Here is a 14,927-nt window from a genome sequence, read left to right on the forward strand (position 1 = left end):
TGGGCTACGCGCGCTGCTGAGGGCCGTCCTTTGAGCGTGCCCTCTCTCCAGCAGCAGCCAAGTCCTGCCGCTGCAGTCCTCGCATTCGGAGTCTCTTGCTCTCGGCCGAGGAAGCGTGGGAGTGCATCGGGTGCATATCGGGGCCTCCATCGTGCAGCCTAGGCGCCGTGAGCGGCGGACTTGGCTCGCCAGGGCAGCAGCATGCTCGTCTACACATGCTGGCGACACAGGCCTCAAGGGTGACGCGAGTCATTCATTGCTCGAGCGCCGTGCAAGTGTGTGTGTGACGGGCCAGGTAGGTACATGGACAGGTCGCCGGCATGCTGTGTGCAGCGCCGGCGGGGCATGGTATGGGAGGGTAACAAGTCAGAAGGAGCCGAGCCGGTCGTTAATCCGTCGTTAAGGGGAAAGATGAGGTCGTGTCTATGTTGGAGAAGAGGTGCAGGGTCGCTGCCGCAGCGGCTGCGTTGGATGGCTGCCCCTCAGCTGCCGCCGCTGCCCTCGCGATCCGGGTTGGCGACGAAGAGCTGCGCCTTGGGCACGAGGCCGTGCGTGACGCGCGCCTTGCTGCGCGGACTCATGGCAGAGTCGCCCGTCGAGGCGCTGCCGCTCGTGGCTGTCGGCGAGGTGCCCTCGTCGGCAGGGCTGGCAAGCGGCGAGGCGAACAGCTGGCCGTCGGGACTGAGCATGCCGCCCTCGAGACGCTCGCCTGTCGCTTGCCGCTCGCCCGTCGCCTGCCGCTCGAACGCCTGTACACGCTCGCGCACACTGCCGCGTGCCGGCGGCGGCGGAGCATGTCGCGCCATGGGGCTCAGCGGCGCCGTGAGCTGCGGGTTGGCGCGCGCACGCTTCGTCGTCGCCGGCGTGATGCTGGGTGCGTCCGAGGCGGTGCGGCGGCGCGATGGCTGGCGCTGCGGCCGCGAGGCGAGTGCCGCTGGCTCGGCCGGCAGATCAGAGAGCAGGTCGGAGGGCGACTCGACGAGCGCCTTGTACGGCGACGGCGCGCGTGCGACGTCCAGCGGCTGCGACGAAGAAGCAATAGCATACATGCCGTGCACGGTATCGACCGACGGCAGCTCCGCCGACGAGTCGTCCTCGAGCACCGTCTGCATGGCGGCCCAGTCGTCCGGGCCCCACACCATGTTGCCCGGCGTCTCCTCGGCGTCGGACTGCGTGCGTTCGCGGCGCGTGCGCCGCGTGTTGGCGCGCGTCAGGCTCGCCTCGCTCTCGGCCGTGCTCGTGGTGCGCCGGCTGCTGGCGGTGCGCGTGCGCTGCACCACATCCATGCCCTGCAGCTGCGCCTCGAGCACGGAGCTCGTCGCCGTGCGCACGCTCTGCAGGCTTGCCGCCGAGGCGCCGTATGCGTTCGACATGCGAGCCAGCGCCGCAGAATCGCCTGACAGGCGGCCCTGCTCGTCGAGGCGCGCAGCATCGTCTCCGAACGGATCGGCCTCGCGGATGGCCGAGAGCTCTGGTGCCGGCGCCGGATCGCGGATCGGCTCGTCGGCGCGCGGGCCCGTCAGCATGCGCCCCGAGGCGCTGCGCTCGAGGAAGCCCTGCCCGACGATGCGGTCCCACCACGTGGCGCTGCGCTTCATGCCAGTCGCCGGACTGGCGCGCGGTCCGGCCGGTCCGCCCTGGCGGCGCGAGTGCGAGGCGTCGGAGAAGGACACGACACCCTCGTTCGACGACTTGCCGCCAGAGACGGTCGAGTGGTCGTTCGACGGCCCTTCGTCCGAGTGTGCGTCGTCGGACAGCATCGTGGCGTTGCGCGCCATGCGCGTGCCGACGCCGAGCATGACCTCGTCCTCGAACGGCGACGTGACGTACGTGTCGCCGCCGCCCATGTCGCTGCGCCCGTACGTCTCATCGCCGGCGCCGCGGCCCATGTCGCCGAGCGACAGGTCCTCCTCGACGTCGTCGGCATCCAGCTTGCCGCACGAGCGCTCGCGCACGCGCTGCGGGTAGAAGAGCTCCACGTCGTCGACGTCGTCCACAGCCGAGGCGCGGTGCGATGCGGCGCGTGGATGCCCGTACTCGTCGTACACGTCCTCGTCGGCCAGCATGTCGAAGCGCTGCGTGCCCGCGGCGCCGCCGCCGAGGCCGATGCCGGTGAGCATGGCGAGACGCTCGCGCAGGTGCGGGCCCGAGCCCTCCATGGCATGGCCCACGTTGCCGGCGGTCCACGCTGCGGCTGCATTGGGCCCTCTCGGCGGAGGCGGTCCATAGCCCCATGCGCCGCCCTTCTCCAGCATCTGCACGTCGTCGTCGCCGCTGAGCAGCCCCGCGCCGCCGTCGCCGGAGCGGTAGTAAGAGCCGCTGCTGCTCTGGCGCCGGCGGTATAGCACGTAAGCGCCGCCGGCAATGAGCCCAGCGCCGATGAACGCGGCGAGTACGGCGCCAGCCTTGGCGCCCGACGACACGCCGCCCTTGCTGCCGACGTCGGTCGGTCGCCCGGAGCTCGTAGGCTCGCCAAACGGCCGGCCCTCGCTGGGCGATCCGCCGCCGTCGCCCGCATCGCCCGCGCTCGAGCTCGAGCCGTTGCCGCCCTTGCCCTGCGTGCTGCCAGACTTGGCCACATCCGGATCCGGCACGTACGTGCTGGCCCAGCTTCCGCCCGTCCACACGCCGTTGCTCATCTGCATGAGCGTGCCGTCAAAGACGTGTGCCGTGGTGTCGGCGGCATTGCCGCCCGTCCAGCCAAAGCCGAGCACCACCTGGCGGCCATATGCCACTGCGGCGTGGCCGTAGCGCGCGCTGGGCCCGCCGGGGCTCAGCACCTCGGTCCAGCACGGCGGCGTGACGCTCCAGTCGAGCACCCAGGCATCGCCGTACGCCTGCGACAGGTCGGCCGAGGCGCCGCCGTGCATGAAGATGCGCTTGTGCGGCAGGCTCACGGCGACATGTCCGCGACGCGGCGCTGGAATGGCGCTGCTCGAGGTATTGGCTCCCTCGGTGCCAATGAGCGACCAGCTGCCGCTGCGCGTCGAGTACGCGGCGACCGAGTCAAAGCCGTGCGCTGAGCCATTGGCGTCGAGGCCGCCAAGCATGAGCAGCGTGCCGTCGCTCAGCAGCGTGGCTGTGCCGTCGACGAGGCTGGCACTCGGCGCAGCGAGCGACTCGAAGCGAGACGCATCGTCGAGCGCCCACGTCTCGGGCAAGTACAGACTCGAGCCGTCGTCTTTCTCGCCGCCGACGAGCCAGACGTTGCCCTTGGCATCGGCATCGGCGGCATGGTATATGCGGCGCATGGGCTCGCCCCAGCCCGGCTCTGCGCGCGTCCAGGCCGCGTCACCGAGGCTTAGCACGTACGCCGAGTCGTTGTTCGTCTGGATCGGCAGCGTGCCGCTGGCGTCGCCGCCAAACGCGAGCAGGCGGCGCGCGCCGAGCGGCGAGAGCGAGTGGAAGGCGACGGCGGGCGCGCCGCTCGTGTTGAGCGTCTGCCACGGCGCTGCGGCAGGCGCAAAGGGCTGTGCGAGGTCGAGGGTGAGCACGTCGGGCGAATTCGGCGCGCCCGTGTAGGTGAAGCCGCCGCCATTGATGCCCTGCGTCTTGCCGCCGTGCACGACAAAGAGGCTGTCGACGAGCGCGGCGGCCTGGCCCCATCTGCGCGCGACGTGAGTGGTGGATGCGATCAGACGGTGCAGTGCGACTCACCGCGGAGCGACAGTCGTGGCCGGCGCCGTCTGAGCAGCTGCGCCCGCTGCGAGTGCCAGGCCGCACAGGGCGACGAGGCGGGAGCGTGGCCGCCGCCGGGCCCGCGGCGGCGCGCAGCTGCTGGGGCCGGCTGCGGCGCCGAACATGGCGTGTGTGCGCAGCGGTGCACGCGGAGTGTGGAGTGCGGATGGGCGAGAGGATGTGCAGGCGGTGTGAGGGGATGTGAGCGGTGCGGGATGATGGAGGAGAGCAAGAAGGCTGCAGCCGTTGCGCTTGGCCGCTGCAGGTTCACGCGCGCATCCACGCGGCGCGGCAGCGCAGCGGGAGGCCCGTCAGGAGCAGCGCGCGCGTCAATTTACCCCTATACCGTCCCGATGCAGCAGGTGCCGCTGATGAGGCCCTCGCCCTCGTGGGAGCGCGCCTGAGCGCAGCCGCCGCCGCAGCAGCACAGACACCGAGCCATCTGCTGCTAAGCATCAGAGCTTCACAAGCATGGCATGAGGCTGTGGCAGGCGAGCTTGGCGAGGCAGCGAGGAGCGCGGCGGTGCCCGCCTTGGCGCGCAGGAGCTGCTCCCACGCGGATCCGCCTCCACCTGGCGCCGCTGGCTCGCGCTTACGCCGCGTGGCGGTGGCGCTCCCCGTGCGCCGGTAACATCTACGCGCCCTCGTCCCGACGACGAGCAAGCAGCAAGCAACAAGCAAGGCGGCGCCACGCAAGAGCAGCCACTCAGCCACGCCGCAGCTCGTCTCGCAACACCGCAGCACGCCGCAGCAGCACACGCACACGCGACATGGCCGAGCCGCGCCGCAGCTCGCGCCAGCGCTCGCTCGTCGAGATGCTCGCGCCGCCCAAGCGCAAGGCTGGCGACGGCGATGGCGAGCTCGACGCGCCGGCAGCGCGGAGCAAGCGTGTGACGATGGGGGTGAAGGCAGAGGACAGCATCAAGGATGAAGAGACATCTGCAGCAGTGAAGCACGAGGACGCCTCTGCGCCGGGCAGCAGCAGCAGACCCGCCCTCGACGCCCCTCTGGTGCCCGTGACGCGGCGCGAGTTCGTCGAGCGCTACCGCGTCGAGGGGCTAGGCGGCGCCGAGGTGTACTACATGTGTGTGGCGCGGCTGTGCATAGCTGAGGCGCTGCTGACTTGCGTGCCCGATGCAGGCCCGACTGGATCGACGAAGCGACGGCAGAGCGCTGGCGCATCGAGCTTGACGCGCTGCCGCAGTGGTACCGGTGCGTGGTCGCGCTGAGCGGCTGCGGCTGCCCAGATGCTCATTCGGCGATGGCAGCCCGCATCTCACGGTGTATGGACGCACAATCCAGCAGTCGCGCCACATCGCCGGTACGCCTCGTCGCTGCCGAGGCCCCTGGCGTATGTCTGACTTTGACCTACCGCAGCCTTCTCGACCACGCCCGGCCTGCCGCTCAAGTATAGGTGTGTCTCTCGGCGCCGTCCACAGCAGCTTCCTGACCCACAAACTGACACATCGCAGCGGCCATCCCGTCGAGATGCACTCGCCCTTCCCGCCGCTGCTTGCCGACATTGCCGCGCAGCTGGCGACGCCCGAGTGCCTCGGCGCCGACGTGCACTTCAACCACGCCATGCTCAATCGCTACGAGGACGGCAGCGTGTACATTGGCAAGTGCGTGCCCGGCCGTCGTGCACGCCTCTGCTGCCATGCTGACACTTGCACTCCTCAGGCACAGCGACAATGGTGAGGCTGCGCGAAGCAGGCACGTCCCGCATTGGAGCTAATGCACTCCTCTCGCAGTGGAAAATCAAGTCATCGTGACCGTCTCACTCGGCGCGCCCCGTCTCTGGATCATGCGCGAGCGGGCCCCACGCGGCGCAAAGAAGGACGCTGCTGCCAACGACGAGCTGCTCGAGAAGCGCTGGCGGCTCGCCTCTGGCAGCGTGCTCGTCATGCAAGGCGACGTACAGCGGCGCTTTACGCATGAGATCCCGCGCGAGCCAAAGAAGAGCGCGGGATGGGAGCGACCGCGCATCTCCATCACGTTCCGACAGCTCGTCTATCCTGATGCACCGACGAAGCGATGACGGACCACGCGCGGCTCTCTCCAGTGATCCGGCACTCTGCACCCTTGTACTTGTATGCTCTCCATTCATTTCAGCTGATTCCGTTGGCGTTTCTGAGCGGAGCGAGGTCAGCAGAGAGCAAGGCGCTGAAGCCTTGCCAGCCTCACCTTGAACCGCTCCATGACCGCCTCGTCGCTAGCCGTTTCCCGCTTCCCTCCTCCGCGCGACGGCGGCGCCACAGGCGGCTCGTGGCGCAATGCCGGCTTCGGATGTCCAGCGGCCTGATGCAGCTCGACAGTGTCGACTTGCGCGTTGAGGTGGCCCTCTGGAAAGTCGGCCACGCCGCCCATGCGGTCCGCGTGCTCGTCGGCGGCGCGCGCAGCCTTGAGCGCTTCGGCATCCGACTGCGCCGATTGATGTCCTCGGAAAACTGCAGACAGAGGTCAGCCGGCCTGCGATGGGGGGCGAGCGGCCACGAGGGAAACGACGAACAGCGAGTAGACGCAAGCATCTCGTCCTCCTCGTTTCGTTGCACGGCGCCGCGTCGAGAGTGCGCCTCTGCGAGCGCGCGCTTGGCCTGCTCCGTCTCGCTGATGTTTTTCAGGCGCGAGCTACGCACGGGGACATCATTAGCTGAGGGCAAGGCCGACTGTCACGCGCTCGAGAGCCACTCACTCCATGCCCAAATCGACCTCCATCACGCTGTTCAGCAGTGCGCTACTGAGGCCCTGCTCGCTCTCCTTCTCCTTCTTGCCCTTCGCCTCGTCCTGCAGCACGCGATAGCGCTCCGCAATGCGGAACAGCTCGTCCTCGGCATCGCGTCCGCCAATGGCTCGAGCCACAGCCTCGGCACTGGTGGCTCCGCTGCTGCTGCTGCCTGCACCGCCAGCTGGCGCTGCGGCGGCTCGCCGCGACGCCAGCTCTGACTCGATGTAGGCCATCATGTGCGCATCGACATCCACGGTGCCCGTCTCGCCCTGGAAGTTGTTGGAGCGCACGAGCTTGCGCGCTGCCGTCGTGTCTTCGTCGTCGCTGCAAGAGCAGAGTCAGCAGAGTAGCGGCGCCACGAGCAGGGACGAGGCGAGAGCACTTCACGCCAGCTCTGCGGCGCAGCCTTGCCAAAACGCAGAGTTCGCACGTAGCCCGGCCCTCGCTCGCTGCTTCACTGCCCTTTCCCTGGCATCAGGCCACATCACTCACCTCTCCGCCGTCGCCTTGCTCACGAGCCCGCCGCGCTCCATCTGCAGGCGCCACTTCTCCTCCTCCGTGTCGCCGGGCGCCGCGGCCTTCTTGTCCTTCTTGCGGCGCGCCTCCTTTGCGCCGGCATTGAGCTTGTCGAGCGAGAGGCCGCCGGGGCGGCGCGTGAGGCTGCGCAGCGCCAGCAGATCGGCGACGGAGAGCCTGGCGAGCGTGTCAGCGGCGGCTGCTTTGCTCGCTGGCGCGCCAGCCACTCACTCCTCCTCTTCGCCGCGTTGCGCTGCGCCCTCCTCGGCCTGCGGCTTCTCCTCGGCCTCTTCGCTGCCGCGGCGCGCGGGCTGCACGCGCGAGCCCGAGGCGACGGGCGCCCTGCGCTTCTTCTTGAAGAGCACGGGCGCGGCTGCGGCTGCGTCTGCGGGCGGCGAGGACATGGTGGTGTGGAGGAAGGAAGGAGCGAGGCACGGCGCTCAACAGGCGGCCAGGCGCGCGCGGCGCCGCGGCCCGACTCCTGCCCGCCGTCACGCCACGCCGCCGTGAAGGTGCGCCAAGCGCAGCGCTCCACGTCGGCCCTCGCCTCGCTGCACCGCTCCGCACTCTGCTCCGCACCACCACCGCGCCCCTGCTCCTGCCATGTCTGCCGCGCGCCGTGCCAACGACGCACAGGACGCGCAGCCGCTGCTCGCCGACGACGCTGCCGGCGAGCCCGACGTGCGCTTCGCCATCGACGACGAGTATGCGCTCGCCGACGAGCTCGATGCCGACGGCGCACCCAAGTACCCGCCATCAGTGCCGCCGCCGGCGTACGGCAGTCTCGGCCTGGCCCCGCCGCCGCCCGGCGGGCGCATCGCCGCCTGGCTGCGAGCGCATGACATCGACCTGCCGCAGCCCGACTGGGACGCGCCGCGCCGCGCATGGCGCCGCCTGTACGCCGCCGTGTGGCGCCACATGCCGAGCAGCCGCATTGCCGTCGCCGGCTGCGCCCTCGCCGCCATGTGGCTCCTCATCCTCACCACGGCGCCCAGCGTCGACATGGCGCCGCAGGACGACGGCGGCTGGTGGGCCGGCATCGGCGACGTCGAGATCGACGAGGTGAGTGCGCGGCAGATGCGGACCGCAGCGGGTGGAGGGAGGGGAAGCGCAAGCGCGCGAGAGAGACAGGCGTGCCGAAGCTGCAGCCCAGCTGCCAGCGCCCACAGCCATGGGATCGTCATGCCGAGGCGGACACGAGGAGAGCGCTGCGCCTCCAGCCGCAGCTGCTGACCTCCCTCCGAACAGGACCTCTCGCCGCTGCCAGCCGCGCCCGAGCCCGTCTCTGGCGACGGGCACATCGTCGAGGCGGCGCAGTGGGCAACGCCGCACTGTGCCGTGCTGGCCTTTGGCGGCCGGCGGCCCTTCTGCCGCACCAGCGTCGCCTTCAACCTGACGTCGCCGCAGGCGTTCGACACCGACGCCTCGCTCTTCCTCTTTGCCGACCCGCTGCGCGCCGCCGGCCTCAGCGACGGACGTGGCAGAGTGCCCGGCGCAGTGCGAGTGCGCCGTGGAGAACAGGGCACGCCGCCGAGTGTGCGGATCGAGGCGAGATATGAGCGCGGACGTGCACAACTGCTGCGCGAGGCGCGCGTGGGCAAGATGAAGAAGGGCATCCAGAGCGAGGGCGTGGGCATTTACGTGAGTGCAGGGACGGCCCGGCGAGGAGGCGCATTGCACGGTACTGCCGTTGCTGACGCTTGGCCGCAGACAAATCCGCTGCCCGACCGGCTCGCTTCGCGCCTGCCGCCGCCGCTCTCGTTCGACATCGAAGTCACGCTGCCGGCGCTCTCGCGGCTGCCTGCTTTTGTGCTGGAGAGCGCTGCGATGGACTTCTTCCTCTTCGCACCCCTGCCGCCATCAGATCCGCGCGCCATCATCTTTGCCGACGCGCTCGAGCTCGAGGCGGGCTTGCGCGCGGCGCCCGGTCGGGAGCCGCTATTTGGACGTTTCGAGGCGCGCGCCGGCGATGGCAGCGTCGTGCTGGGTGCGCCGGGCGTGCAGAGCATCGGCTATGCCCTGCTGCGCGCCACGAGTGGTGATGTCGTCGTGCGCGGCCCGCTGCGGGGGCCCGTCATCGACATCCACACCGACAACGGCGCCGTACGCGTGGCAGAGGGCGGCGAGATTGCCGCGTGGAAGCGCGCCAGCCTCGACTCGGACAACGGCGCCATCACGATTGAGAAGGGCGGCCTCGTCGGCGCGCCCGAGTTGCATGCCACCACGGGCAACGGCGAGATCAGCGGCGCCGGCATGTGGCAGGCCGTGAGTCGAGTATCCTGCCAGTGATGACCTTGACGCTGCTGACGCTTTTGCAGAACGGCACGATGCAGCTCAAGAGCAGCAACGGCGCCGTTTCTGCGCTTGTCGCGCCCATCACAGCCTCACCTGCGGCCACGCTGGACTTTAGCGCGCAGAGCAAGAACGGCGCCGTGTCGCTGCGGCTGCTCGACTTTGCATTGCCGCTGGCGGTGCGCGCCGCCGCTCGCACAGAGCTCGGCTCCGCGACGCTGCATCTGCCGCGCAACTACACTGGCGCATGGGCCATTCACGGCAGCCGCGGCAGCACCGACGTGCACCCGCCGCCGCCGACCGCGGCCGGCGCGCCCGTGCGCAAGTGGTCCAGCGAGGGCCGCCAGGAGACGAACACGCACGTCTCGGAGCGCGGCCGGATCTGGCTCGAAGGCCAGCCGGCAGACGGAGAGGCAACCGTCGACAGCGGGCAAGGTGGTGCGCACCTTTTCGTCGCCTGAGCCACGCGCCTTGCCCTACTGCCCTGCCTCTGCCACCTTATCAGCACCTCTAGTCCACTCATTTGCCCGCGCGCCACGCGCCTGCCCCCTTTCAGCATCGTCCCGGTCCCGCATTCCCCCACGTCACCCTCATACAATATACACCCGTCCTCATCCTGCGCGAGAGGCGTGTCAGCACGAGTGGCATGCGGCATGGGCGGCGTGCACGAGCGAGCCTCAGCAGTATCTGATTCAGTCCGCATGCGATCCCCGGGCGCTGGTGCGTGAAGCACGCCCCGCGCGAGGTTCGGTGGGCTATCCGTTTCTTGTAGTGCAATGCACCTCATCCCTGGCCGTGCGCGTGCGTCGCGGAGCTGCAGACTCACCAGGCGGAATGCGTGCGTGCAGCGGCCAAGCACTGGCCCAGAGCATGCGGTGACATTACAGAGATGATACAAGCCTGCGCGCATGCTGGTCAGCCACATCGCCTCGGCACGCCTCTCCCCACACTCACCAATCCAGTCCCTCCTCGAGTCCCTCGCCCTTCGTCGCCGTACACCCAGCCACGCTCCAGCTGCGGCCCTTGAGCTCAGGCAGGCCCAGCGCCGCACTGACGTCTGCGGCACTGCGTGCGCCCGCCAGGTCTTGCTTGTTGGCAAACACGAGCAGCTTGGCCGACGCCAGTGCGTCCTCGGCCAGCATCTGCTGCAGCTCGGAGCGCGACGTCTCGAGCCGCGCATGGTCCGCCGAGTCGACTGTGGGCGTGTGTGAGTGCCAGAGGCAGGGCGTGGGTAGCGCACGACGCACCGACGAAGATCACGGCAGTTGTGTCGGCGTAGTAGCAGCGCCAATATGGCCTGCGCACCTGTCAGCTGGGGCACGCGCGGCAGGGCGGCCGCCGCACGCACCGGATGGATGTCTGTCCTCCGAGGTCCCACACCTGGAACTTGACATTCTTCCACTGCCAATAGCGAAGCGTCAGTGACGCTGCAGAGATGCTCACCTGGGCGTCGCCGGCGACCTGACTCTCCCGGCCGCTTCGTCTCGCCTCATGCGCACTACTACCGCGCCGAGCTAGGAGCTGCGCTCGCAAGCGCCGCCATACCACGACCCTACGTACTCCTCTCTACATCGCCGCGTAATCGCGGACGCAGAGTCGCTGCTACGAGCCGACTGCGGCGGCGCGCAGCAGCGAGTCTAGCTGGTGAACAGCACGCGCGCGCTGCTTCGTCGCAGCGAAAGTGCGAGTCCAGCGTGCAGCCCAGGCGCTTGCGGCCATGCACAGCACCGAGCTGCGTATAGAGCGTGTGATGCAGCCCAGGCATTGGAGCAGTGACGCCGGTGCCGTCGTGCTGATGTGCGCGATGCCTGGCTGCCGCTGCTGCGCCCGGCTCATCGACTCGCCGCCCTGGGCCGCACCACTGCGACGGCGCCACGCTGCCGCCGCGCTTCGCCGCACTGCCGCTTCGTCGTTCTCTCACGCACCGTGACGGTCTCGACGTTGAAGCCAATCGTCGGCACGGTGCTGACGACCTCGCCGAGCTGGAGGCGGTAGAGGATGGTCGTCTTGCCGGCGCTGTCGAGGCCGAGCATGAGGATGCGCACCTCGCGGTCGCGCGCCCAGAAGGCCAGCGGGCCGAGCAGGCTGGAGAAGGAGACGCCCATGGCGAGGTGCGTGGGCCGCGGGGTGCGAGGGGGAGGGTGTGGCGGCGTGACGCAAGGAGTGCGGTGCGCAGCGAGTGCGGGGCGGCATGCCGTGCCCTGGCCGGAGCTGCATTCCGCGCGCGCGGCCGTCGATGAATTCGCCGAGCGTGCGCCGAATACAACGCCGCGGCATTTCGCTAATGCCGGCGCGCGGCGCGTGCCAAGTCAGGTGTTGTTGTTGCCAGGGTGCAGCGAGCAGGCTCCCAACGGCGGCGAAGCTCCCCTCCTCTGGGCGCTGCACAGACCTGAGATGTCAGGACGCTCGACAAGCAGTGGCTGGGGCATGCGTTGCGGTTGTCGGCGGCCCGTTCGGCCGGCCGGACCGTCGGCGCCCAGGCACCGCTGCTCCCACGCCCGAGGCGGTGCTCCCACGCCTCGCCGCCAATCTCGCGCCGCTCCCGCTCCCTCGGCCGTACGGGCCGCTCCGCCGGGCCGAGCGGTGCCGAGTGCGGCTCGGGTAGCATCGCCAGGGTGCTCGGCGCAGCATTGGCCGCCTCGTGGGCCGCCCACGGTGCGGCGCGGCGGCCAGCACGCCGGCGGATCACGCCACGGCGCGTGCGCGGCTCGCAGGCGTGGGAGCAGATGGCGCCACGGGCGCGACGTGGCGTGCTCCGCTGCGACTCGGCGATATCTGCGCAGAGCATGCCCCTCGCTCCCGCTGCCGTAGCGCAGCAGGCCACGAGGCCGCTCGTGCCTTGCGCTATCTGCACAAACTGCCGCTCGATGCGCATCGCACAATTCTCAGGACGCACACGACCCTGCGGCGCACCGGTCCGAGACCGCCGCGCTGCCGCACCGCCCGTGCCGCCTGTGCCGTGGGCGGGCGCGGATGCCGAGCTTCGCATGACCGCACGTCACCGTCCATGCTGCAGGAGCTAGCGCCCCTTGCGGGCCTGGATGATGCCTTGCGTGCCTCGACACTAGTGGCGGACAACACTCTCTGCCAGGCACCCCTGCGCTGGGCCTGCTCTGAGCGTGCAAGTGCGCCCGATCGGGTGCGGAGTAGCCGTCCTCAGCGCGGCAGAGCGCTTTGCCACTGGCGTCCCTGATGGCGTCCCCTGGCGCATGAAGCTGTACCCTCCTGGCTCGGCCAACTGTGCCTCGGCTCTTCATTTTGAGGCCCTGAGCATGGGCCTCGTGATCTGTCCTGCGAGCACGCGAGCGCACGGCAGCACCACTGCGTGCGAAGGAATCTCTTGGCCTGCATCTCAGCCGACGCTAGACCCTCGCCACACCACATACTTAAGGAGGCATGCTTCTCGATGCTGATTCTTGGCCTCACCCTCCCAGCCCTGCCCCTCCGACATGACGAGCGAGTCGAACCCCATCGTCGTGGCGGCGACGCTGCCCGTGCTGCCGCGCAGCGAAGAGCGTCGCGATGCAGATGCTGCGCCCTCCTCCACACCCTCCGACACGGCCTCGGCGGAGAGCATCAGCGACAAGCACCTCTCGGACGCCAGCGAGCGCACCTCGATTGCCGAGCAGCGCCTGAAGCCCACCGGCGAGGGCCTTGCCGAGTTCGCACCGGCACCGGCGCGTCTGGTGAGCTTCGCCCAGCGCTGACTGCCGCAGTGGTCTTGCTGACACTGCCCCTCACCAGGCCGATGTCTTTCTGCCCAAGTCACGCCGCGCCAATCCGGACCTCGATGCCTGCGCGACCCAACGCTCCGTCTTCGACGATCCCATCCAGGCGCCGCACCACCTGCCGCCGCCCGAGTACGAGAACTTCAAGAACTTCGACGTCAATCTGCGCTGGACGTGGCGCGAGGAGAAGGCCGTGGTGCGCATCATCGACTTTCGTGTGCTGCTCGTCGCCTGCATTGCGTTTGCCAGCCTCAACCTCGACCGCAACAACCTCAGCGCAGCCAACTCGGCGGGCATCTTGCCCGACCTCGGCCTCGCGACGAATGACTTCAACCTCGCCACGACGCTCTTCCGCATCAGCTTCTTGGTGAGCATCACAGCGAATCTCCGGCTGTGTCTGAGCTCATCGTTTCTGCCTTCAGTGCGCGGAGCTGCCCGGCCAGGTCCTTTCGAAGGCCATCGGCCCGGACCGCTTCATCCGTGAGTGTCTGGGCCGCCCGCCGACAGACGCTCTTGCTCACACGAGCTTCTCTCACAGCGCTGCAGATGGGCGCATGGGCGATCATCACGCTCTTCCAATTCTTCCTCACCGGCCGCACCTCCTTCCTGATCTGCCGCTGTCTGCTCGGCCTGGCGCAGGGCTCCTTCATCCCCGACCTGCTTCTCTGTGAGTCGCACTTGTGCGCTCATCGAGACACACCCGCTGACCACTCTCGCAGACCTTTCTTACTACTACAAGAGCAACGAGCTCTACCTGCGCCTCGGCCTCTTCTGGTGCACCATGAATCTGACGAGCTTCGTCTCGAGCTTCTTCGCCTACGGCCTCATCGCCATGGGCGGCGTCGGCGGCAAGGAGGGCTGGCGCTGGCTGTTCTTCTGGGAGGGTGCGTTGCTTCGCTCTCACTCCGCCTTTGCTGTGCTGACCCACGGCCCAGGCGTCCTGACGCTGCTCATCGCCATCGGCGTGGCCTTTGCCATGCCGCCGTCGCCGTCGCAGACGCAGCGCAAGTGGGACAAGAAGGGCTTCTTCGACGACCGACAGGCGGCGATCGCCGTCACGCGTGTGCTGCGGGATGACCCGGGCAAGTCGACGATGCACAACCGCGAGGCGCTCGGCTGGCAGAACTTGTGGGTGCAGCCGTGTACAGCCACGGCCGTGCTTGTCCTGACTTGCTGTACACAGCAAGACGTCGCTGCTCGACTACCACATGTACCCGATCTGGGTGCACGGCCTGCTCTTCGGCATTCCCTCGTCGCCCGTGCAGCAGTACCTGACGCTCTCGCTGCGGCGCCTCGGCTTCTCGACGCTCCTGACGCAGGTGCTGAACAGCGTGCAGTACCTCGGCGCCATGGTCACCGGCATCGGCATCGTCGTGCTCTCGGAGCTGCTCGACAGCCGCGCACTCGTCAGCGCCGCCGAGGACCTCTGGATCCTGCCGTTCCTCGTGGCCATCTTCAAGCTGCCCAAGAACCCCAAGCCGTGGACGTAGTGCGTACCTGCTGCACGATGTCGCGCTCGTCACTGCTGACTTGTGCCGCTGCAGCTTTGGTCTTGCCACCGTGCTGCTGTCGAACCCCTACGTGCACCCGATCCAGGCCGCCTGGATCTCGGCCAACGCCGGCGACGTGGGCAACCGCTCGCTGCATGCCTCGTACTACAACATGATGGTGCAGGCCGGCAGCACCATTGCCGCCAACGTCTACCGGCAGGACGATGCGCCCGAGTACAAGCGCGGCAACACGGCGCTCATCGTCATCGCCTGCACCAACATTGCCCTCTACGTCGGCAGCCGCTTCTTCTACAAGACGGTCAACGCGCGCCGCCAGCGCCGGTGGGACGCGATGAGCGAGGAGGAGCAGAAGCACTACCTCGCCACGACGAGCGACAAGGGCAACAAGCTGCTCACCTTCCGCTTTGCCTACTGAGCGCCGCGCATCCCGCTGTCCCTCACGCATGTCACCCTCACGAGCCAATAGACCTGTTCGGC

General features: G+C 68.9%; 6 protein-coding genes across 6 annotated transcripts; 3 read left to right on the forward strand and 3 right to left on the reverse strand.

Moving 5' to 3' along the window:
• Positions 1-240: 240 nt before the first annotated feature.
• On the reverse strand, positions 241-3,875 carry FA09DRAFT_327415 (hypothetical protein). Its single transcript, XM_025741393.1, has 2 exons — positions 3,658-3,875; positions 241-3,606 (listed from the first exon to the last, which is right to left on the reverse strand). The coding sequence occupies exons 1-2, from the start codon at positions 3,801-3,803 to the stop codon at positions 483-485; spliced, it is 3,270 nt and encodes a 1,089-aa protein (XP_025600960.1). The 5' UTR covers positions 3,804-3,875; the 3' UTR covers positions 241-482.
• Positions 3,876-4,317: 442 nt separating this feature from the next.
• FA09DRAFT_358056 (hypothetical protein) lies at positions 4,318-5,798 on the forward strand. Its single transcript, XM_025744904.1, has 7 exons — positions 4,318-4,762; positions 4,819-4,890; positions 4,947-4,999; positions 5,056-5,092; positions 5,151-5,300; positions 5,359-5,372; positions 5,430-5,798. Exons 1-7 carry the CDS (start codon positions 4,449-4,451, stop codon positions 5,714-5,716), a joined length of 927 nt encoding a protein of 308 aa, XP_025600961.1. The 5' UTR covers positions 4,318-4,448; the 3' UTR covers positions 5,717-5,798.
• Positions 5,439-7,323, reverse strand: FA09DRAFT_358057 (hypothetical protein; the record flags this gene model as incomplete). Its single annotated transcript, XM_025744905.1, has 6 exons — positions 5,439-5,808; positions 5,863-6,125; positions 6,188-6,306; positions 6,371-6,727; positions 6,896-7,096; positions 7,151-7,323. The coding sequence occupies 6 exons, from the start codon at positions 7,321-7,323 to the stop codon at positions 5,782-5,784; spliced, it is 1,140 nt and encodes a 379-aa protein (XP_025600962.1). The 3' UTR covers positions 5,439-5,781.
• A 162-nt stretch (positions 7,324-7,485) lies between these two features.
• On the forward strand, positions 7,486-9,868 carry FA09DRAFT_358058 (hypothetical protein). Its single transcript, XM_025744906.1, has 4 exons — positions 7,486-7,981; positions 8,168-8,560; positions 8,630-9,184; positions 9,238-9,868. Exons 1-4 carry the CDS (start codon positions 7,523-7,525, stop codon positions 9,670-9,672), a joined length of 1,842 nt encoding a protein of 613 aa, XP_025600963.1. The 5' UTR covers positions 7,486-7,522; the 3' UTR covers positions 9,673-9,868.
• A 224-nt stretch (positions 9,869-10,092) lies between these two features.
• FA09DRAFT_336099 (putative ARL1-ADP-ribosylation factor) lies at positions 10,093-11,316 on the reverse strand (the record flags this gene model as incomplete). The annotated part of the gene is made up of 5 exons (XM_025743837.1): positions 10,093-10,111; positions 10,166-10,406; positions 10,459-10,508; positions 10,560-10,612; positions 11,137-11,316. The coding sequence occupies 5 exons, from the start codon at positions 11,314-11,316 to the stop codon at positions 10,093-10,095; spliced, it is 543 nt and encodes a 180-aa protein (XP_025600964.1).
• Positions 11,317-12,994: 1,678 nt separating this feature from the next.
• FA09DRAFT_293320 (allantoate permease) lies at positions 12,995-14,865 on the forward strand (the record flags this gene model as incomplete). The annotated part of the gene is made up of 7 exons (XM_025740043.1): positions 12,995-13,306; positions 13,362-13,419; positions 13,478-13,558; positions 13,659-13,823; positions 13,875-14,071; positions 14,127-14,428; positions 14,484-14,865. Coding segments are annotated over 7 exons (1,497 nt in total), but the record flags the coding sequence as incomplete, so codon positions are not given.
• Between the last annotated feature and the right edge of the window lie 62 nt (positions 14,866-14,927).

Source organism: Tilletiopsis washingtonensis (assembly GCF_003144115.1).
Source record: "Tilletiopsis washingtonensis strain MCA 4186 unplaced genomic scaffold FA09scaffold_2, whole genome shotgun sequence".
Classification (NCBI taxonomy): domain Eukaryota; kingdom Fungi; phylum Basidiomycota; class Exobasidiomycetes; order Entylomatales; genus Tilletiopsis; species Tilletiopsis washingtonensis.

Excerpts from the sequence above, each read along its gene's own strand:
- FA09DRAFT_327415 (XM_025741393.1), bottom strand. The coding sequence starts at position 3,803 with ATGTTCGGCGCCGCAGCCGGCCCCAGCAGCTGCGCGCCGCCGCGGGCC. Across the intron at positions 3,607-3,657 it reads GCCACGACTGTCGCTCCGCG|ATGGGGCCAGGCCGCCGCGC; the intron begins GTGAGTCGCACT and ends CGTCGCGCGCAG.
- FA09DRAFT_358056 (XM_025744904.1), top strand. The coding sequence starts at position 4,449 with ATGGCCGAGCCGCGCCGCAGCTCGCGCCAGCGCTCGCTCGTCGAGATG. Across the intron at positions 4,891-4,946 it reads GCGCTGCCGCAGTGGTACCG|CCCGCATCTCACGGTGTATG; the intron begins GTGCGTGGTCGC and ends CGGCGATGGCAG. Across the intron at positions 5,000-5,055 it reads GCAGTCGCGCCACATCGCCG|CCTTCTCGACCACGCCCGGC; the intron begins GTACGCCTCGTC and ends GACCTACCGCAG.
- FA09DRAFT_358058 (XM_025744906.1), top strand. The coding sequence starts at position 7,523 with ATGTCTGCCGCGCGCCGTGCCAACGACGCACAGGACGCGCAGCCGCTG. Across the intron at positions 7,982-8,167 it reads GCGACGTCGAGATCGACGAG|GACCTCTCGCCGCTGCCAGC; the intron begins GTGAGTGCGCGG and ends CCCTCCGAACAG. Across the intron at positions 8,561-8,629 it reads GCGAGGGCGTGGGCATTTAC|ACAAATCCGCTGCCCGACCG; the intron begins GTGAGTGCAGGG and ends GCTTGGCCGCAG.